Source organism: Canis aureus, chromosome 17 (assembly GCF_053574225.1).
Source record: "Canis aureus isolate CA01 chromosome 17, VMU_Caureus_v.1.0, whole genome shotgun sequence".
Lineage (NCBI taxonomy): Eukaryota > Metazoa > Chordata > Mammalia > Carnivora > Canidae > Canis > Canis aureus.
In genome coordinates, this window is record NC_135627.1 from 54,028,122 (window position 1) to 54,051,011 (window position 22,890).

At 41.2% G+C, this 22,890-nt stretch overlaps 1 protein-coding gene across 10 annotated transcripts in view; it reads right to left on the bottom strand.

The window, feature by feature from the left end:
* ENOX1 (ecto-NOX disulfide-thiol exchanger 1) overlaps window positions 1-22,890 on the bottom strand; it is a 550,271-nt gene that overhangs the window by 195,330 nt on the left and 332,051 nt on the right. For all 10 annotated transcript variants that reach the window (XM_077855557.1, XM_077855564.1, XM_077855555.1 and 7 more), the window contains 2 exons: window positions 10,555-10,698; window positions 9,560-9,697 (listed from right to left, as the gene is read on the bottom strand). In XM_077855557.1, coding sequence (XP_077711683.1) covers window positions 9,560-9,697; window positions 10,555-10,698 — 282 coding nt within the window. The remainder of the gene's footprint in view (window positions 1-9,559; window positions 9,698-10,554; window positions 10,699-22,890) is intronic.

The following is a 22,890-nucleotide window of genomic DNA, read 5'->3' on the forward strand; positions in this document are numbered from 1 at the left end:
TATTTATACATAAAAGGCCTTGACATTAACTCAAAACAAAAATCCAACATATGGTGAATGTGCCTGCATGTGCAGGTGTGGGTGCGTGCACTGGATGGGAACATACAAATTAATTTTAATATAGGAATTGAACTGTTTGATTTTTCTTCCTGTTTCTAGTTGAATTAGGGTGCCTACTAAGGGGGCAGGATACAATCAATTTTCCATTATGGAATGCAAATATTTCCCTTTAGCTCATGTTGCTGCTAAAAATATCAAAGGGAAAAAAGAGAAACCAAGAAAATTTGGGAATCTGTGTGTCTGTGATGTGTATGCATATATACACATTATGTATTTTTATGCAATATGCATATATTTAATATATGTATATATAGGTAAGTATATACAGTTATTTTTTTAAACACAGAGAGAAAGGCAGAGACATAGCCAGAAGGAGAAGCAGGCTCCATGAAGGGAACGTGATGTGGGACTCGTTCCTGGGACTCTGGGATCATGCCCTGAGCCAAAGGCAGATGCTCAACTGCTGAGCCACGTAGGCATCCCTATATACAGTTATTTAAAGATATTTCCTCTAATTTTAGTCTAGTGAGTGAGAAAGTGACTAGCGTAGTTCAAAAGGCTAGTTGGGTAAGTTCAGTAGCACATATACCAGAGGAGGACTGACTAAATAAAGCCTAAGCTCATCAAGAGATGGAAACCAGTAAAAAAAGTTTTAAAAATACATTTGTTGTGGCATACTCAGGAAGAACAAAATTACACATTCATAATTCAGAAGAAGTCAATCTACAGAGCAAGTAAATTTATGTGCTTCCTTGCATGGAAGAGAAAAATGACTGTATTTCAAATGGCTAGATCACGGTAGGCAAGCATTTGAAAAGGATTTTCATTTTATAGCATCTCTCGCCAACAGAGATACAGGTTGTTGCTACTTGTGGAGAGTTATTTGAGGACAAGCCTTGATTCGTTTTAAGCGATGCCAATTACCTTATATAGCACACAGCACAGGAAGAAGCAAATATTTTTTGGAAACAACTTTCTACAAATTCTCTCATCTCCAGAAATACTGTAGACATACACGTCATGTACCAAGCACTGGGGGGAGAGCTCCAGGAGGGCACCCATGTGCACCCAATGCCTACAGAAGTGCCTGACACGTGGGAGGTGCTCAGTACTCCAGCCCCATGTGGGTGTATATCCAGGCCATCTACCTCGCTAATCTCTTTCTGGGCTCCCAGCAGCCTTCTGGGTGTATGCCAGACACCTCTCTTGCCACCCACCCTGCCAATCCCATCCCATTTCAAGCACCCCTCCTGCCCCCTCACACCCCCAGGTTAGTTTCCTTGCAATAGCCAAGCTCCTACTGCCTTGGGCCTTGGCATGGGGCACTTTATACTTTTTAGAATTTTTTCGCCTACCTAGATCTCCCTTCTCTTCCTCTTCTTCCCTTCTGTTACCTGGTAAACTAATTAATCCTTGGGCACTTAGCCTAAATATTACTTCTTCAGAGTACCTTTTCTAAATACCCTCCAATACCTCCAAGCCAAGTTGGGCTTCCTCTTTTGTAACGTCTCACTGTTGTAATGAAACAATCATTGACACAGTTGTTTCTGAATGACATCCGCTTCTTTAGAAATATGAATGCTCCACAGGAGTGTCACCTGTCTTCGTGCAAACTGCTGTTTCTCTAGGGTCCTGTAAAATACGTTGCACATGTTGAACCTTCTGTAGAACCGTGGAGAGTAAATGAATATACCGATGTACCGTCCTAATGTCCCGGGGAGAAAAGGGTACGTAACTGTGGGATGTGTAACTGAGCTGTCAAGAATACATGAAATCAGGTGCATAAATTGTGAAACCTAAGTCAAGGGCCTATTTGTTTTCTGACATTTGATAATGAAAAATCCTTCAGCAAGATGGAAAATAAAAACAAAAGAAGACTGAGCATCATCTTTTTGAGAGCCTGGCTACTCTGCATCAGGCTGTCTGTAGCCCCTTAACCGTGCCTGTGGTCGGAGAGTGCCACCATTAACAGGTGGAAGGCCTAAAGAAAGGAAGCTTGCTGGCTTGAGTATTACTTTCATCTTAAAAACAAGTATGTGGGATAGTTTATCAGCCGAAAGCCCATCTGAGTGACTCTGCAAGCTGATGAGATGGCCTCAGGTATAGATTCTTAGGTTATATTGATTAATTGATTGATTGAAATATTTTACTTATTTATTCATGAGAGACACACAGAGAGAGGCAGAGACACAGGCAGAGGGAGAAGCAGGCTCCATGCAGGGAGCCCGATGTGGGACTTGATCCCGGGACTCCAGGATCATGCCCTGAGCCAAAGGCAGACATCTGCTCAACCACTGAGCCATCCTGTCATTCCAGATTACATTTTTTAAAAATCTCTGACTGCTTCTCTCATTCCAGACCTTGGAGCCCACCGGTGGGCAGGGAGGTAGTGGGTCAGGAGAGGAAATAGATGAAGCAGATATTCGGAGACTCATTTTGGGGGGGTCAGACAGACGCCTCTGTGAGCCGCCCAGGGCTGATTTATAATTTCACAGCAAAAGCATGACTGGGGCAGAAAGGAGTCAGTGCCCGTCCGTGGGCTAGGACCTGCCAAAGGCACAACCCCACCGCTCCTTCTCTCATGAGCTCCAGACCCTTAGATCTGACTGTTCTTCAGACTCAACACATGCAAAGAGAACCCCCCGTCTTCCCTCACCATTTCTTTTCCAGCCTTCTCCATCATAGCAAATGACCCCCACCATTCACACAATTTCCGAAGCTAGACTCTCAGGAGTCACTGCTGACTCTTCGCTCCCCTCTTCCGTCCTATAGGACTCAGTCATCAATTCTTGTTGTTTCTAGAATTAAATGTCCCCCAGGTCCCTTCACGTCCTTCCCCCTCCACCGCCATGATTATTATTGCCGTGATTATCTCTTATCTGAGCAACTGCTACAGTTCTCCATCTGACCTTCCTGCCACCTACCTTTCCAGTCTTCATCCATTCCCTCTAGGACTTAGCAAAGTTCTCCGTAAAAATGCAACTCTAATCACGCTACTCCCTGCTTCACACTCTTCAGTGACATCTGATAGCACCCTTTACCTGCTAGTGGCAGGAGCACTCATCGTGTTGATTTGTATTAGCTTATTTACTCTTCTCTGCTTCTCCTGCTAGGCTCCGAAAGGTCTAGGTCTCATATCCCCAGCATTCGGCACAATGTCTGGCTCAGTAAATCCCAGTGAAGAGTGATGCTCCGGGAGATGAAAGGATTTAATACAGGCCTCTTCATATCTGGGCATATTAAAGAGGATCAAGGTGTTCCTGGGAGGATGAAGCAACCCAAGAAGGAAACTAGAAAAAGTATTTTGAGCAAGCAGAGAGGAATTAAAACGAGTGGAAGCATCAGTGAATGGAATAGGGGAAAGAGAGGACAGAGAGGGAGCCGGAGCCCATCCTGGGCTCCTCATGGGTCTTAAAGCTGATCTCTTCTCAGAGTGGCAGGAACCGAAGCAGCAATAGGGAACTCAGAGCTTCTGAAGAAGAAACAGCGAGGTGTGAGCTGAGGGACAATTCAGTGTTCACAAATACTTGTAAGAGGGAAGAAATCTTTTACTGGCTCCAAGTTAATCCCTGATAAAGCCTGTGGCACTATCTTGTATATAGTCTTTCTGTAGCTAATAGGGACATGTGATGCCTTTTGGGAGCATGTATTTGAAATACAACAAATGGCATGCCAAGAAATTTGGGGCAAAAGCTATCTGGCGATCACAGTTAATAACAGCTAAGGAGAGGCATTCAGATGGGCCATCTATTGACAAACTGTCCCTCATACTTGTTTTTTTAAAACAAAGGTAACACTCAAACCAGCAAACTTCCTTTCTTCAGTCCTTTCACATAGTAGCAGTGATGCTCCCGGACGCAGGTGTGATTAAAAGGATCCAGAGAGCCTGGCATTTAGTAGCCAGGCTCTCTAAAAGATGCTGCTCACAGTCTTCTTTTGTTTTCATTTTCCATCTCGCTGAAAGATTTTGAAATTAGGAAAGAAAATTTCACAAAGTTTCGAGAAAAGCAAGGTAATCTCATGGCCAGAGTATCCAGGAAGCATGACCCATTCCCACGCAGGCCCAGGCAAGAAACTTGAAACTTGGGAACTCGGCTGCTGCTTTTTCAACTCTTCCAATTGATGATTATAACTTTGGAGAGGAAGCCAGGGTGGATGGGAAGGGAGCAGCTGGTCACACAGATGGTGTCAAAGCTCATGATCTGATGTTCTGGATTTCGGCTGATGACACCCGTGGTGGGGGCTTCTGGAAAGTGACAACATGTATCATAGAAAACGGGGAAGAAGGCTTCAGGCAAACTCCGGACCACAAGTGAATTAATTTGAAACTTTAGATTAGGTAGTAACGATGTTCAATGAAAACATAAAACTAAACTAGATCATACACAGGATATCATAAATGGCATAGAAAGACGCATGGGAGTAGAAAAGGATCTCCCCAGGTGATGAGAAACATCTGGGTTAGTGGCTATTCTAGGGTCTCATGAGATGCTAATGATTTTTTTTTTAAAGCTAAATTAAGTTTGGGGAAGCCTACATATTAGGTACTACTCTTTGAAACTGTACATTGCACATTAGCATAGTAAAGGCTTTGAGGAAACTCACAAAGAAAGCAACCTATCTGATTTAAATTCTGAATTGGCCACAGCTGTTAGGCCATGTGAATACTTAGATGACGTCCACTCTACCTAATAACCGTGTAGCACTGATGTTCTAAAAGACCACTTTAGAAGATCCGAATCTATCTCAGTGCACAAAGTATTAACGATGCACAAAAATTAAAAATTTCATGAAACTAAAAGTAGGAGGAATAAAATAAATATCAAATAATAACACAAAGAGGTAAATGTTATGTTATACATAAACCAAGACATTGAAGTGTGAGATTTAGGGCTGGAGTAAAATAATACAAGTTTTGGATAAAAGAAACCAATTCCATGTAATGATCTTAAGCAGCACTTGACAGGAAGAAGGTAACCGGGGAAGTTGGTGAGAGTGGGGATGGAGTCACGGTGGGAACATGTGGGGAATGACAGAGGGAGGACAATGGAAACAGTGTAGCTGTGAGAAAGCGCACTGTGACAGTGATCAGTGATCTGATTTCCTGGGAAATCCTTTTGATAAAATCAGAGGATATGAGAAATGTGTGCCTTCCTTTGCTGATAATTTTAATCTCTCAACAAATGCAAGGAGTCATAAGGAGTGAGGCTGGGTATCAATATAATTTTCACCAATATTAGTAGTAAAATAGTCGGTTGTTCAGAAAGATCAGAAACTTTGGGAGAAGGCCAAGGGCTTGTAAAATCCAGCCTCTCCATAATCCCCATCGGAGACCTTTTAGCTGAGATTTCTTGGAAGGCAGGCTACACTAAATAATCCTTAAGCCCCTTCTGAGAGGGTCAGGAAAGCATCTCACATTCCACAGACACACTGAGGAGTTCTAGAAGCGGCCGTCTGTGGTTGTGTCGAATAAGCAGCACTACCCATGGGGGACAGGGGAAAGAGCACAAGCCAGGTCAGAGAAATACTCGATAGGGCTACAAGAACTGACAGGATGTGTGCTGGAACAAAAATACATCAGTAGTACAGAACAGGTATTTAAGAAGTAGATTAAAATATACACAAGAATGGAATGCTTGATAAAAGAAGGAAGTAAGAAGCCAATGGAGGCACTGAAAATTGGGAATACCTATCAGCCTCTAGTGTGAGCCAAGCCTGTCCTTATTTGGAAATGGGATAAAGAACTCATAAAGGAAAGTTTAAACACATGTTTTAATATTAAAAAAAAACAACAAACAACATTAAGAGGCAAAAACAGACTATATAAGTATTTTTAGGAAATATGAATTCCAAAGATTAAAATGCTTAATAATTAACGACCAAATATAAGCCAAAAATAAACAAACAAACTCCACCAAGAACTCTGTGTGATAAATAGATATAGTATGAAAGTAATCTATTTACAAAAGAGGAAACATGAATAGAAAATAGGCAGGGAAAGTAAATAATTTACAAAGGGTAGTCATAAAAGAATTTAAGGCAAAATAATAGGATGCCATCTTTACATATCAAATTAGTAAATAAATATTCAATACACACGTATATTTTGGAAATTAATTGCCCAGTATTTCACTTTAAAGTGTTTATTTCTTGTGACCTATTAGTTCAACACATAGGAATCTCTCCAAGGACAAAAATTCTAATTGCTGAAAAGCTCTACGCGTAACATTGCATGTTCATGTAATATTATGTTTAAAAAAATGAGCAAGACAGAAGAAAGGAATAGGAGCTAATATTTAATGAATGCTTACTACGTGGAGGTACCATGCGGTTATTGCACGTAAGTTATCATATTAAAATCTCACAACAGTCCCATGAAAGAGACATAATCATCATTTCGCAAGAAAGGTAAAACGCTTCTACATGCTTGAAGAGATTAAGTTCTCCAAAGAACTTGGCTGGAAGAGTGAAGCAATGGAAACAGACTAAATGTAAACACTAGCGTGGTTGACAAAATTGGAGATTCTTTTTTTTTAAATTGGAGATTCTTTTAGTGGATTATTTAAATATCTTAAATATCTTAACTTTATCTAAAGCAATAAAATGGAAAAATAATTTAGCGCAAGGGGTTAATAAAAATGCATCATAGAATATTTTGCATTTCACATGACTGAACTATTTGGATGGAGAAAAGACTGGAAGAAAACACACATACGTGAGTGAAAAGAACTCAACTTGGCCTTGAGACAGTGTCAGCAAACGGAGTCAAAGCAAAGTGCAGTTCCAGCGGTGGAATGCAGAAGTGATGAAGGGACACCCGGGAAGACCCTGAAAGGCTCAAAAACAGTTTAAGCAGCTCGGCTAATACAGGAGATAGAGAACGTAATTCAGGGCAGATACGGCGAATCTTCTATAACGAGTAGGGCTGTAATTCTTTTCATGGTAAGTTGCTGGGAAAATCATAAATTGGTCATGGTTAAAATGTCAGAAGACTCAAAATCATACGCACAAAAAATAGTGAATTATTGAGGTTGTGCCTTACTCTGGAAGTTATACAACATTCCCTGAGAGAAGCGGGAGGTGGGCACAAGAGTAATTTCTGCGAGGTGAATATTTCAGTTAGGCAGCTGGGAAAATTTGGGTGGAGAAATAACGAGTCTTTGCTCTCAAGTTATTAGCAGGAAGTATCTGGGGGTAAGCTTTAGGGAAAAGGGGTCTGGATAAACACATGTTCGAACTGTAGAAAATGTCACTATGTACATCCATATGTGTACCACATATGGATGCACCATATTAGTGCACCACACTAATCCTCAGTTCCACGTGAGTTTTATAACTTTTGGGGGAATTTTATAAATACCTAAGTATAATGTTTTGTAGCTCAATCCTTTTTTTTTTTAGGATTTATTTATTTTACAGAGAGAGAGAGAGCGAGTGAGAGAGAGTGAACACATGCATGAGTTGGGAGAGGGACAGTGGGAGAGAATCTTTAAGCAGACTCCCCGCTGAGCATGGAGATCAACTCGGGGCTCGATCTCATGATCCTGAGATCATGATCTGAGCAGAAACCATGAGTCTGACACTTAACTCACTGAGCCAGACACCCCTGTAACTTTAATCTTTAGCTTTCCTTTTTCTGTCTCCCACTTTCCCCTGTTTCCTGCCTTCTCATGTTCTTTCTTATTATATGAAAAATAAACCATATGTACATCCTTATATATATATGTATATGTGCATGTATATACATATGTGTATAGGTATGCTTACATGTAATTTACTGTAACGAATTTAGAATTTTATATCTATGGCTCCTATTGAAAGGCCACAACAACAACATCAACAACAACAACAAAAAAACCCAACAAATGCTTGGTCAACTCAGCACAAAAGACACACGTCTGTGGGTGCAGAAACGACCTCTCCAAAAGCTATTGGTTGCTACTTGGTGCATACCATCTACCCTCATCTAGCTTCATGGGCAAAAGGGAATTGTTCTTCTGACATTAAAACAATGACCGGGACGCCTGGGTGGCTCAGTGGTTAAGCATCTGCCTTCGGCCCAGGGTGTGATCCTAGAGTCCCAGGATCAAGTCCCATATCAGGGTCCCTGCATGGAGCCTGCTTCTCCCTCTGCCTGTGTCTCTGCCTCACCCCCCCTTTCTCTCTCTCTCTGTGTCTCTCATGAATAAATAAATAAAATCTTAAAAAAACCACAATGACCATAACATAATAACTGTCACCTTTCCATTGTAAATTCTGGAGAGGGCAGGGATCATGCCTGCTTTGTTTACAGCTGGAGCCCCCGCACCAGGACGGTAACTCAATAAATATTTGCTGAATGAACCAACGAGTGAATTAGTGAGTGAACATTGCAAATCTTACTTATCTTCCAAGGCAGCTCAAGTCCTACCTCCCTGAAAATATCTTCTCCTAGAGCCCCAGTGGTTCACCCTTCTGGCAATTACTACATTATGAGCCTGCACCACTACTTCACACCTGATTCTACACATTATTTTCATGGCTGTTTTTTGTTGCTGGGTTTTGCAATTTAGGAGACGTAGTCCTTAAAGACACTGATATAAGAACATATTTACTCTGTTCCCCAAAGTATTTATCACAGGGTACATGGAACGTCCTCAGTAAATATGTATCAAATTAAATGAGGAAATCTTTTAACTGGCCTCCTACTTTGTGACATTTCTAGACATTTTCCCTATTAAATGCATTTTATTATAATTCCCAAGTGTGATGGAAAAAATGTAGGAGATGGTGTCAGTTAAGTTGGGTTTCTAGTTCCGCCACTTCGGTGCTGGAAAAAAAAGGCTTGTCCTCTGTTTCCCTGTCTCTAAAATGGGAACACAAACAAACACACAAACAACAATCTCTACCTGCCTTGAGCAAATGACTGTGGAATCAAATGGCATAATGTATGTGGAGGAGTTCTGCAAATCAGAACGCAAATGTCAGCTCTTCTATTTAGCAATTTAAAATATGACACTGCTATTGCAGAGCTTCAGAGGCTCCATACTGCCTTTGGCTTTTCTTTTTCTTTTTCTTTCTTTCTTTCTTTCTTTCTTTCTTTCTTTCTTTCTTTCTTTCTTTCTCTTTCTTTCTTTCTTTCTTTCTTTCTTTCTTTCTTTCTTTCTTTCTTTCTTCTTTCCTTTCTTTCTTCTTAATTATAAATTTATTTTTTATTGGTGTTCAATTTGCCAACATATAGAATAACACCCAGTGCTCATCCCATCAAGTGCCCCCTCAGTGCCCGTCACCCAGTCACCCCCACCCCCCGCCCACCTCCCCTTTGGCTTTTTCTGAGAAGAGCTACTAGGCAGGAGGGAGCAAGGTGATGAGGAAAAGAACCTCCAGCACAACCTGCCAAGCACGGCCCGGGCGTAAGTCCCAGACTACGCCCAACACTTGGGCATGGGGGGATTACCGGGTGCACCTGTCCCCCACACCCTCTGGCACTGCTGCGAAGTCCCTTCAAACCCAAGCTTACCGGACACAAGCTGCTGTCCAGGCAGCCCCACGGGAACCATGCCCAAGTTATTCATGGCGGTGGCCCAGGCTGTGGGATCCGTCACAGACATGTTGAGCTGCGTTGTGTCTATCGCTATACTCCCCAAACCGTCGGCTGCTGTGGGGAGAAACGAACCAAGACTTCCAGTCAACAGGCAAGAGTGTTTGTTGTAAAGGAGATCACATTTCTGGAGAGGTGAGGCTTCATTTAGCACATTCCCAAACCACACAAAAATAAAGCACTGTGATCAACGGCCATGTTTGCCCCAGACGTAAACATAAAGGGTTTCCAAGTACGTTCTGAGAGGAAAGTTAATGACATGTAGCTTGTATGGCGCCCAGCCTGCCATTAAGGAAGTAGGCCTAGAAAAGAAAAACAAAAAACTGAAGAACTGCTTCTCTGTCTCAGTGGCAAAAACGTTCGTTTAAGCTCCAAGGTTGAGACGCAAAGCAGGACTTTGGTAAAACAAGTCAATTGGCCTGGTACACTGAAAATAAGGACATCCATCTGCTTCTGAGTGGAATTCTGGAGCACGCACACCTTCTAACTAATTAATAGAATCTTTAAAAACAGTTGTCAAGTAGCCAAACGGGTCCTGACTGAATTCATTCGTGTTACCTTGTAACGCATTCCTTCCTTTCTAAGCTTTTTGTGTCCTTACGTTAAAGAAGTGCAGGTGTCTGCCTAAAAGGACTCTTACAAAATATTTCTTCCCAGGTTCGGCCTTTCACCAAAACAAAATAAGCAAATAAATAACATTAAAAACACAAAAAAAGTGCAGAGCAAGAAAAACAAAAGCTCAGCAAAATATGTGAAATTTGACTTCATGCTCCTTGAGGCACACTGGGTCCACGGCCTGATTTCTTAAGAGGACCCCGGGTTCCCTGCTCGATGCCTCTTTTCATGGCCAGGCCGGGCAGGCTTTTCCACTAATTGCTCGAAGTGCCTTGCTTGTGTCCCGTGTTGACATTTACCTGCAGCCATCATTGGAGGAAGCTGCTGGGGGCACCGGGAGATGCTTTCAACACCGCCTGCATCTACTCCTGAATTAGGAGCATCCTGGGGGGCAGGAGCGCTCTGATGGCTGAGTGCAGGGTCCCCACGGAGGTCATCGGATTCTGCAAGAGGGGAAAGCAAGTGTGGTGAGCGATCATGACGGTTGGCCCAGGGAGCCCTCGAGGACAAGACTGCCTTGGGTGCAAAACCAGACCAACGACAAGGGATGAGTTCCAGCCACAGAGTCCTAGGCACAGGCCCAGAGCACCTGCGTGGGTTCGCAGCTCTGGGTGCCTGGCGGGTCCGCTGTCAACTCACCTAGAGCCGAGCTGCCTGAATAAGCAGCCCCATTCGCCTTGCCTCCTTCTGAAGACACATCACAGACGGGGCTTATCAGCCCCTGCACAGCCTCTTCCACACACTACACATCAATGGAGAGGCCAGATTCAGGGCTAAATATGATTTTTTTTAAGTTAAAAAATTAATTGATGTTGTTATTTTGGAAGACGGTCGTCTGTGAAATGTATTCAGAGAGGCAAAAAAAAAAAAAAAAAAGTAGAGGAGGGGAAGAGAAAAGCAAGAATCTATTGGCCGTGAGGCTGGTAAAGGAGTGCACCCAAATTACAATAGTGGGGAAAGGCAAAAGGAAAGAATGGCATGCTGCTCAGAAAAGAAGATTGAGAGGATGTTGGAGCGGCAAAGGAAATGCAGTTGTTTCTTTCAGTTCTATGTAGATATATTGAACAGGTCACAATTTGTTTGGTCTGAATTCTCCCTGAAGTCTCACAGCATACACACACACACACGTATGCGTGTATTTTTATTAAACTTTTCGGGACACGTTTCTAATAAAAACAAATAACAATAAAACATCGAATAAAGCTGCAAAGGAAAGGGTCCCCTTAGAGCACACTATTTATAAAAGGCCTTCTCTCCATCCTTAAAAAGGCAAAACGCAGCATTCCTATATACATTATTTTTTCACACATACATGTGTCAAGTGCACTTTAACCAGTTCAAAAGACAAAGACAAAAAAACACACCGCTTAGATGTGTGAGCTGAGAAGTGTGAATTTTAAGTGGATTTGATATAACGATTGGATTTAATTATTTCTTTTTACTTAGGTACAAAATTAGAAATTTTTCGAATCCATGTTTCTGCCAATGGATATTTTAGAATTAGGGGCTATCGTCTGTTTGTGTGTGTCTAGTGCAAAGTTTGGCCCTTTTATGGTGTGCTCTTTTATTTCTTTGATTCTTAGGTATGAGAATTAGTAATCCCCTTGAACATTATACTGTCAAAGAAAGCTCACTGCCTGTTGAGTATAAGTTAAGTTCAAATGGAAGCTCAGGTTTTATTTATTTATTTTTTAATCTATGGTTTCATTTATATGATTTCTAGAAAAGCAAAACTATACAAACAGAAAGAAGATCAGTGGTTTCTTGGAGCCAGGCACCAGGAGAGGCATTAACTCCAAAGACATCCACAAGATCTCTGGACTGAGGAAAATAGTCCATATCTTCATTGTGTTGGTGTTTACAAATTAGTATATGATTCCAAAATCCATCAAATGTATATTTAACATGGGTGAATTTTACTGTGTATAAATAATGCATAAAACATCATACCTAATGACATCATATATGACATAAAAAACATAATATTTAAAAGGCTGGCAAAATCAACCCTAGAGTGGGACATTGATACTGAAGAAGATGATGTGGACAGGCTGGTCAGGATGACCTCTAACCGGGAGCCAAATTCCAAAGCCTGGGTTACATGTCCTGCTGCTCCCACCCCAGTTCTGAAAGTTAGTTTAAATATGAACAATAAAAACAGAAAAGATTTCAAATTCAAAATTACACATATCAATGAATATTTGTAAGTCTGCTTTGGGTTAGTCCCTACTGTGTGTGTGTGTGTGTGTGTGTGTGTGTGTGAATCCTAGCCATTGGTCTTTTCTGAATGATCTGCTTCTAGCTCTGGAAGTGGGGATGACTTTAATTCAAATATTTCAAGGGTAGGTGGGTAAAAATGAGCAAATTGTTTCCATGGTCTCCACAAATACCTAGTCTGAGACCAGAGGGGCAAGTGACATATGGGGAATTTTTTCCAATGATTTGTTGGCGAGATGAAACACCACCATGCAGGAAAAAAACACTTCAACTTCAGGAGTGAAATGCACTCAGGACAAATGTTTTATACCTTGCAATTAAACCCTACTATCCAAGTGAATTGAGGACTTGCTTATCTATGGTGAATCAATTGTCTTAGGCAATGGAGACCATCAGACGGCAAGTCTCACCACAGAAAATCAACACAGGAACACAAATATGTGACTAACCTAAATGTCTGCCCTTCGGCTACCCACGCACCAGCTATATTTCTATGATGAAACTTCAAAGCTTCACTTTCCTCTTTCCACCTCCAACCAGTTCAGATCACAGCAGAGTCTGGCTACACTGTTCATTCTTTTGCTCAAATGGCCACGTAGTAGAGTCATTTCAGATCACTGCAAGGTCACTATTTATCCTACTTATCTGCCCAAATGAAGTTTAGTTGGCTGGCTTCCTTCCAGCTAGGGTTCTCCCCAAATGGGCATTAATCACACCTTTCTGTCCAATGAGTCTGCTGTTTCTGGATCATAATAGCAGAGAACATCCCTTTACTTTGTAGGCTTTACAACTTGTACCTGACCAGCCATATTTCACCTTGGTTTTTTTGCAACAGTATTTCAGGGGTGGTGTCAGCTTTCCATGGCTCTATAACTGTCTGTTCCAATGGCATTTTTTTTTTTTTAGCGATTATGGTGTTATAAGGGGGCATTAGATGTCCTTGGGGCCCATAGCACCTATCCACACTTTGATGCCCATCCTAAACTGATGCTGTTTCATTGACAGCAGCAGTGGAACAAAAACAAACAAAACCCCATTACTTTGCTGGCAAGATGTGGTTTGCAAACCTGAATTTATCCCCTAATGAGACTCTGTGACATTTAATTTATTACATGGTCTTTGGTCTACCAACCCGATGGTTTTAATGGCATACAACTTCATGTAGCTACCATGTACCTAGAATGGTAACTCTAAAGTTAAATTCTATAACATCTTAGGCTTATCCAAGAGTCTCAAGATGCCATGTAATTCTTTAAAAAAATGTAAATTTCCCTGATGCTCGGATGAAAGATGATATTTTAAATTAATTACTGCCTAGTAATTTATGAATAGTGGCAAGAGTGATTTTCATACTCTCCTAACATCTATCGTTCCTATTGAAAACCTGCCTCTTAGATGACTCAGAGCCATAATGCCTAATTTATCATTCAAATCAATTTCTCTGCTTTAAGTTTTCTTATTTCTGAACTATAGAAAAGATTAATATTGTTAATGGTGTTTATTTACACACAGAGATGTGGGGAGTTAAAAATTATAGCTAATAAAGTACTTGGAATATAGTAGGTGCTAATTATTATTATTTTATTTGGAAGTGTAGTGTTTCTATTAAGGTACCCTGGGATCTTACTGTTCTACTGGATAATTATGCAATTAATTCTAAAAGAGTGAGTAACACTTGATATTTCTAAAAGCAAGCATTGCCCTAGTTTTCTATGCCACACCTAAATTGTAGCAGAATATTTCTTCATCTTCTACAAATCCTTTATAAAATAATACAATGTGATTTAAAAGATGCATAAATTTTTTCCTCTAGATTTTTTTTGTCTATACAACTACAAAAGCTTTCAAGAGCCTGATGATCAATTATGAAACTGGCAGCTTGAATTTACAGCTTTTAGTGGAGTAAGATCATCACAAAATAATCAGATGTACCAAATGCCAAAGATAAATGCAGCTTTATCCAGGGTTCAACTGAAATCTAACTTATTCTTTGTTAAGTTATACTCAAGTACAAAACTTCATACTCCATTTCATAACTGTTCAAAAAGATCTATTTATGCCCAAAATTTCACTGGTCTATGTCAATGGGGTAAATAATTTCTGAAACTCACCAAGCCTAAGAAAATACCATTTCCCCCTCTTCCCCCCGCATGAAACAACCAACCAAGCAAACAAATGGCACAGGCTTCTCTCACTGTAAATAACACAACTCTTGCTAACCCTGTCCAACTTTTACGGGTCCCAAGGGGATACACATGCTATGAATAATAGGCCCATCTGTAACTGTCCACAATGGATAGAATTGCTATAAGATGGGGTGGAGATGAGTTAAGTTTTGAAAATTCTCTTTCTTTTTAATTTAGAAGAATGATTTTGTTTGATGTTACGTCCTCAGGTTCAAGCCTACTTCAACAGAAAAATAATTATAGTGAGAAAATCATATTTATTAACTTTATTAAGAGTTGATTCCAAAGGAAATTTATTTAATATGACATCTGAATCTTATTTGGTAGGGATTATTCATTAGCATTATCATGGCTTATACTTATGGCAAAAAGAGAAATGCATTCCCATCCAAAGTTCTACTTTTCTTTTTTAGTACTAAGAAAATAATTTGCTTTGATGTTCATGTAATCAGTAGCATATTCTTAAGGTTATAGAAATGTTTAAAAAATACAGAATATTGTTTAAGAGATGTTACTTATGTATTGACTACATGATTTTTAAGCAGCTGTCTATGAATAATAAGGGAGACATTTCTGCTTCCTCTAATGGTAAACTAAGTAATTCAGGCCAATTTTCCCACTGAGAAACAACTAGAAAAGCTTAATGTCTTTCATCTGTTTTATAGAATTCTACTATTTCTTCGGATACAAAAGGATCCCAAAGGACAGAGTCTAATTACTGTAGAGGAATACTAGGCTTCTAAGGAGGATGGGTCCTGCCATGAACTAGGCCTTAAGACTTACTGATCTAGGATATGAGTAGAATCTGCAAGTTTTGAGGCAGAGTGGAATTGTTTTGCAAAATGTGGTAAAAGAGGACACCAAGGCTGAGCACTCTGAAGGGAAAGAAACAGGGGGTCTTGGTGGCCACCCAAGGCAAATAGGAACTTTGGAAAAGAGAAATGACTGAAGCAGATTTTCAGGTGGTTTGTTGGGAAGCATACAACGTATACGAGCATTTTCTTTCCCCCCTCTACTGAAATGTCTATAAAGTCTACGTGACTCCTTAATTCTTAGATAGGAATAATTTCTGCAGTGCTGGATGTGCTTTAGGGGAGCAGCTGATAATGAAGATTACCTAAGGTACCGCCTGATAAGGCATGATAACATTTTCAAGTCTATTAAGTATATAGGATGTTGGTTATGAATGATCAGTATCTCCTGATTAATGGGAATAAAAAGATTAAGGTTTTGAAGAAGAGATTTAGATTTAACTAGATTTTATGAAGAATTAGATTTTATGGGGGAATTTCTGATGAGAGAATTGTAAAGTAGGAATATTACATCAAAGAAAGATAAAAGGATCCTTCTCAGTGGTGGAGAGAAAAGTCACCTCTTGGAGACTGTCGTGGGCAGAGGTTGCAGCTGGGCAAAGAGCAATTCAGGCACGGCTGAACCTTACAGCACATTCTAGCAAAGCCATGAAATCAACAGGTCTTCTATAATATCTAATCTGTCACTCATGTATTTGTAAGATTAGTGAACTCTTTTCTTTTTTTTTTTATTTTTTTTTAATTTTTTTTAGTGAACTCTTTTCAAAAAAGTGTCACAAATTTGACACACACATGTGGCACAGTGTACCTGAGGAATGATGCCATTCCTGCTGTTTGTGTTTTTAGTTTATTCTTTTTTTTTGTAAAGTATGAACTATTTTTTAAAGATTTTATTTATTTATTCATGAGAGACAGAGAGAGAGAGGCAGAGACATAGGCAGAGGGAGAAGCAGGCTCCCTGCGAGGAGCTCGATTCGGAAATTGATACCAGGACCCCAGGATCATGACCTGAGCTGAAGGCAGATGCTCAATCAAGGAGCAGGCATTCCTTTAGTCTATTCTTTAAGAAGACAAAGGGGACATATACTCCCTCTGCTGTGCTCCCCTATCTCCCTGGACCTTTATACCAACATTTGTAACTTCATATTCTAATTAGTTGTTTATGTCTATGTCTCTAATAAACAACAAGCTTACAGTGATTAAGGAGACTAGTCATCTTTGCACCCTGCAGCTAGCAAGCACAGTACCCAAAATGTGGCAGATGTGCATGTGTGTACCCTCTCTCCCTTTATATCTCTACTTATAGATATCCATGAATGAGGGGATGAATTGACCCATTGTATGTAATTATTTTTGTCCTGTGTAATATATAATTAGGTAGATTATATATAATAGTTGTATGTAATACATAATTTATATGCAATAGACAAATTATTACATATAGAATTACAATGTTTGTAAATTTATAAAATACATTTAAAATAATATAGAAGTTATATGTGTGTGTATACACATACATATACGTTTTTCAAGTGAATTCAGTCACGGAAGGAAGGAAGGAAGGAAGGAAGGAAGGAAGGAAGGAAGGAAGGAAGGGAGTTAAAAAGGAAAATAAAAAGAGAGAGGAGGAAATAATAAAGGAGTAAAGGGATACACTTCAGTTTCAGGATCTCATGGAGATCCTGAAAGGCTGGAGGTCTGAAAGCTAAAGAACAAAAAAGGGGTAATTGCTTTTAGAAACTAGAACACAGACAAATTTAATGTGTCAAAGAAAGACAATTTTTAAAAAATGTTAGATCCTTCCAGATAAGCTTTTGGTACAGTTAACAAGTCATTCTCCAAGATCTAAGATCCCACACCTCCCTGGCAACCAGTGTAAGGTCATAATCAGGTTACAGAGATGCTCCCCTTTTGTAAGACTTCTTGCAGCTGTTCTTTGAATGGGCTGAAATCTATAAATAGCAGCATCTCCAGACCCATTAGCAGGACATTAGTGTAATAAGGGCATATATGAACATCTATGCTAAAGAAGTGAAATCATTGGAAGAAAGGAAAAATTTCCATTTGGCATGTGTGCCACAGGCGACAAAAAAAGCAGATCTGGCCATTTCTCAAACACAAAATGTTGTTAAGGACTTGTGATTACATCCTCCATTTTTCCACTCTGTCTAGCAGCCAGTTTTAAACTACAAATCATTTCCTTCCATCTTAGGGAGGACATGGTTACTGAATGGATGATAAAGTTTTACCTGTGACATGTCTGTCTTCAAAGAACATAATGTTGAGAGAGAGAGAGAGAAAAAGAGAGAGAAAGAGAGAAAGAAAGAGAAAGCATATGAATGAGACAGACCTAGAAGGTTTTTCTCTGAAGTCATGAAATCAAATAAAATTACCAAATTTGTCAGAGACAGCTCCACCAGCACAGGCATGAGTAGATAAAGCCGATTATCTTCTGACACAAAGAAAAATACAATTTGGCATTACATTTATAAATGTAGAGAAATGACAAAGGTAAAATTATTTTGTTTTCAGGAAACCTATGCTTTAAAAAATATTACATCTTATATTTCTAAATTGAACAAAATAATAAAAGAGAAAGCTTGAGACCTTAGGGAAAAAGTATTTCTCTTTCCATTAAAAAACGGAAAAGAAAATACAACTCAATGCTACTGTGACAATATATAATTTTAAAGCCTTTGTATACGCAAGTTTTAAAATACAGGAGCTTCCCCACTCAGATTATTTCAGATTTTCTGAGAAGGGCAGTATTACAGCTGAAGGTTGTTTATGAAACATGTAATGGGTCAACTCAGAACCTCTTGTTAGTGGATACCCATCAACCACATACACCAGGTGTTGTCGTAGGTTGTTTTCTACCTTCCCAAATATACCTAGCATGGGGAAAGCTCCCGTTGCTGACTCTGCTGGTGAGCGAGTTATTAGAGGAAGCAATTTCATCCATAAACAGAAGCCTGGGCCCATTAGAACCAGAAGAGTCTCACTTTAAGCAAAGCTTTTTCTAAGTCCCTGAGGACTCAGGACAGACACACCCAGGTTCAGAGAACATCAAGGTTCGAACCCAAGATTTCATGAATTCCAACTTCTCCTGGATGTGGAAGTCCCCCAAATGTTTCTGGCAGGCAATTGTTTCTTGGCAGGCAACAGATGGCATGTTCTTCCTCTGGCAGAGCTCTTACCTGGAAAATAAAGGCTCGGAGCTCTGCTCTTGAACCCTGCTTCTGCGGCCATGTGAGGCTCCGGGGAAGGGAGGACTCTCCTATCCCCTGAGGAGGGAATATTGAGGCATAACTGCCCACCGATAAGTCACAGGCAAGTTTATGGAGGTAAATAAGGACAGATCAGATAATCTGTGCTTCCCCTCACCCAATAGGCTGGTTTCCTGTTTGCATGTTCTCTGTCCTCCTCACATTCCCATTCAAAGGTTCTGTGGGAGAGACCAAGTCAATGCAGTGCTGACACTACACAGAGCCATGGGCTATGGAGAAAGAGTAATGGAGAGACCAGAAGAAGGAGTCCTTTGGGCAGAGCGGGGGGGAACCCCTCCGAAACAGACTTTAGGTGGATTTCAGGCCTCAAAGAAATCAGCCCTCAAGGTGTGAGGTCAATAGGCCATGGACACTGCCACCAATTAAAGAGCAATCTTGGGGCAGCCTTGGTGGCTCAGGTATTTAGCACCGCCTTAGCCCGGGTGTGATCCTGGAGATCCGGATCGAGTCCCATGTCGGGCTCCCTGCATGGAGCCTGCTTCTCCCTCTGCCTCTGTGTCTCTCATGAATAAAAAAATCTTTAAAAATTTTTAAAAAAATAAAGAGCAATCTTTTATGGGTGTATGGTGGAGGACAAGGCATCCCGGTCACAGGCTGGCCTGAACGGCCACACTTACGTACAGAAGGCAATTTCTGTAAACATTATCTCATTCTATAAGGAATGGAGGACAGTATCGTTCTACAATTTGTGCTGTTTTGAACTCAGGTTTTTCATTGTGTGCTCATTTGACACCTTGCCCCGACCATGAAAAACCATGAAAAACGTATTAAGCTACAAAGTGGAACATTTTAATTGTAGCGGGTGACTAACTGACCCTGACATGGCTGCAAACTCTGGTAAATGAATTATCTGTTTTCCAAAAAAAAACCGCCCTGATTAGAGCTCTCTAATCTGTGGAAATCTACCTGCAATAAAACCCAGTTCAGACCCTGACCAGCCTGAGCCAGTTGCTCATCCTGATTAACATTTCTCCTAGGAGAGTCAACACACAACGTGTTAGTTATTCTTTAAACTAATGTGCTCTTAATGATGCCTTTGCAACACGGTGGATGAAGTATTAGCCCTGCAGCCATGATCGCCCCAGGATTTACCGATTTAGCAGGACAGCTCACCTCCAGTGGGGTGCCCTGGCCAGAGACCTTGTTTTCTTTTTCCCTAAATGACCACCCACAGCCCTTGGTTATGGTCTGAAACCAGTGAGCAGGATGGTGGGGGCCTTGGGTTCCCAGGGAGAGTCCTTTTCACTCTATGGGGAGTCACAGATGACGTGGTTACCTCCTGGGGGGTGGGCTAGTTGGAGGAGGGCTTGTTCCTGGGGCAAAGGGATGTACAGCAAGATATCCAACTGGAAAGTTCTGTCTGGGCTGGCAAGGAGTATTCTGAGGAAGTGGGTCAAACCCTGGGTGCCATTGGCTGTGTTCATCAAGGTTCAAGTGGAGGTGCTCAGACAAGAGGAAGGCCTTCGGGGCCTGGAAATATGCAGGTTCCTGAGACTGGAGGTTGGAGGGTGTACAGCAAGGTGGTTCTAGCCTGTAGGGACGTTTGAGATTCAGAAGCTAAGAGAAAGATTGTCTTGGTTCTTCCATGGGGAAGGCTTCATGTTCTAGCTGTTCTTGGAGGTCAGGATCACCATCAGAGTTCAGGACTGGCCGCACAGAGCGGTCTCAGCGAGGCCTTTATGACCCAGAAAACCTCCGTGGAGGTCTGAAGGTCACTGGCGAAGGCTGCTGCCCCAGCTGTAGCTCCGTCTCTGCTCTCTATCTCGGTTACAGATTTCCATACAAGGGTGTAAACGTGCTCCCCTCAACCCTACCTTCTCCCATTAACACTCGTTCTCCCTGTCAGTGGGAGGAGATATGTGCCTCTTAAGCATGTCACACAGAAATCCTTCCTTCCATACAAGGGAATGGCATTTGGAGGACTAAGCTCCTCAAATAGAAGCTCTTTTTCTACTTCAATCTTCCAGATCAACAACGCATCTGCCCTGGGAAAGGAGCCTATTTTTCTAGCTGTGGCTGTGTTATCAGTTAGGTACTGAGGGCACAGAGTCTACCGTAAGGTTGGGGAGCGGAGAACGTTTTATGTCAACAGACAGGGAAACATGCGTCATCAAAGCCAAATACGGATTTGATGAAGCACGTAGAAATTTTGTATTATGACAATTTCTCTAATTATCACATTTAATAGTCATATAGACATCGGTATAGTGGAAAATCACTAGTAAGTAGGGCTTTCTCACGTGGCAACAACAAAAAAAAACCTGAGTCTGCACAATGATGGAAAACTCAGAGCTGGTTTTAAATGAGAGACAGGTCACTCGTCGGCAAATCATTTCAAAAGCAGAATCACAGAAGTCCTGTGCGAAAGTCCTAGAAACACAATTACATTGCGTGTCGGATGTGAGTGCATTTTGTATGTTAAGTGCTGTGTGGGGTGGGGCCTCTAAAAAGCAAAGCAAAGCTGTCACCATTGGAAGTCTGCAGAAGTTTTCAACGGCTGCTCTGAGACACTGTCCCTGGCCTGCCTACGACGTGTGGGATAAACAAAGCTATGCTTTCCCCTTAAATTTGCCAACCTCAGTTCAGGATCAGATGCCACCCCCAGTCATTTCTTCACAGACGACTTACGTATTATCAGGGAAAGCGGGGGGGGGGGTGGGGGGGGTGGGGGGGGTGGAGGGGAGGGAGCAAAGTGCTGACCCTCGGAAACAGATAGGGGAGGAAAACGTCTGGCCTGTGGTCGTGAATGTAATTTCATGTTAGCTTTAAAGTGATCGTGTGGATTTATGGTTTTATTATTCATAAAAAAGAAATTCGGCTGGATGTGCTTTGTGTGAATCACAGGACATTGCTATTGCTACCGTGGTTTACTATTTTCACAGCAAGATGGCTTAGACTCAATCTAAACAAATATTTTAAATGGATCCCCACTAGCACTATCATATTTTTTTTTCTTTTTAGTCTTAATGAAAAAAGATATTCTGCTCTTCGAGTCCTCTGATGTTCTTATTCTTATGCAGCTCTAAATGTTATGGTTTATTACAAGATAACATTTATTGTAAAATAATGACTAAGAAAATGACCGGCACCCAGGGGTGGTGAAAACGGTGCGGTGTGTGTGTGAGGGCGTCTGGGAGTTGGCAGTGGCTGCCAACTGCACATATTCGCCAGGCCTTGGCCATTAATGCGATCCAAATAATGATCTTATTACTTGCATGATCAAGTAGACACGTGTTCATGTACTTATCCAAAGAATCCACCTGACACAGTTGCTACAACACAAAGCATCTTATTGATAACCTACGAAGTAGGCAGACGTAACTGGGAGACACACAACCAACGTAAAATGAAATGCAGCATCCTTTCCAGACTTTTCGCACTACACTCTCTGAATACTAAACTCTCACGAACAGGAGACAACCCTTGCTGCCATCCTACCAGCCAATGCAATGGCCCTTCTTTTCCGGTAGTGAATTTTGCAGTGATGGAAAGTGGGGACACCGTTCTTTCCAATCTGAGGATAAACGTCAATGTAGGTTAGGTAGATGGAAATGACTGCTCTCATAAGGACATTTTTATTCTCAAGGTATTATTGTTAATACTTGTAATGAGTTCAAAAAGCTGAAGTCTGTAAAGTGAAGGGCGAATGCCATTCCCTCAACCCTTCTCCCAGAGGCCCCTGCTGGGAAGACAGCGTCTTATGTAACAGTCCCACATCTTTGATCTTATGAAATATCAACAACCACCTATGAGATAGATGTTATTAGCGACTTTGTACAAAAGATGAAAAGGTTTGGAAACTTAAGACTTGGGCTCGTTTCCGCGGGGTCACCAAGTTAATGAACAGCAGAACCCCAAGCCTCCCTTTGTTTGAGCCAGGGCCTCTGTTCTTGCAGATTTGGGGAACTTAGGCTTTTCTCTCACAAGGAGCCAGACTAGGAAGCCCTTCTTGGTTCAACAGGCTCTAAAGACAGAGGAAAGGGTTATTCCATCCCCTGGGAGACACGTTCACTTGGCAGATCTTTATTAAATACATATTGTGAGCAGGCAATGTGCTTGAGATCTGCAATGTAATGGCCAATGAGACACAGACCCAGTTGTGAACGAGTTTGCAGATTAAAAGAGCCTTATCG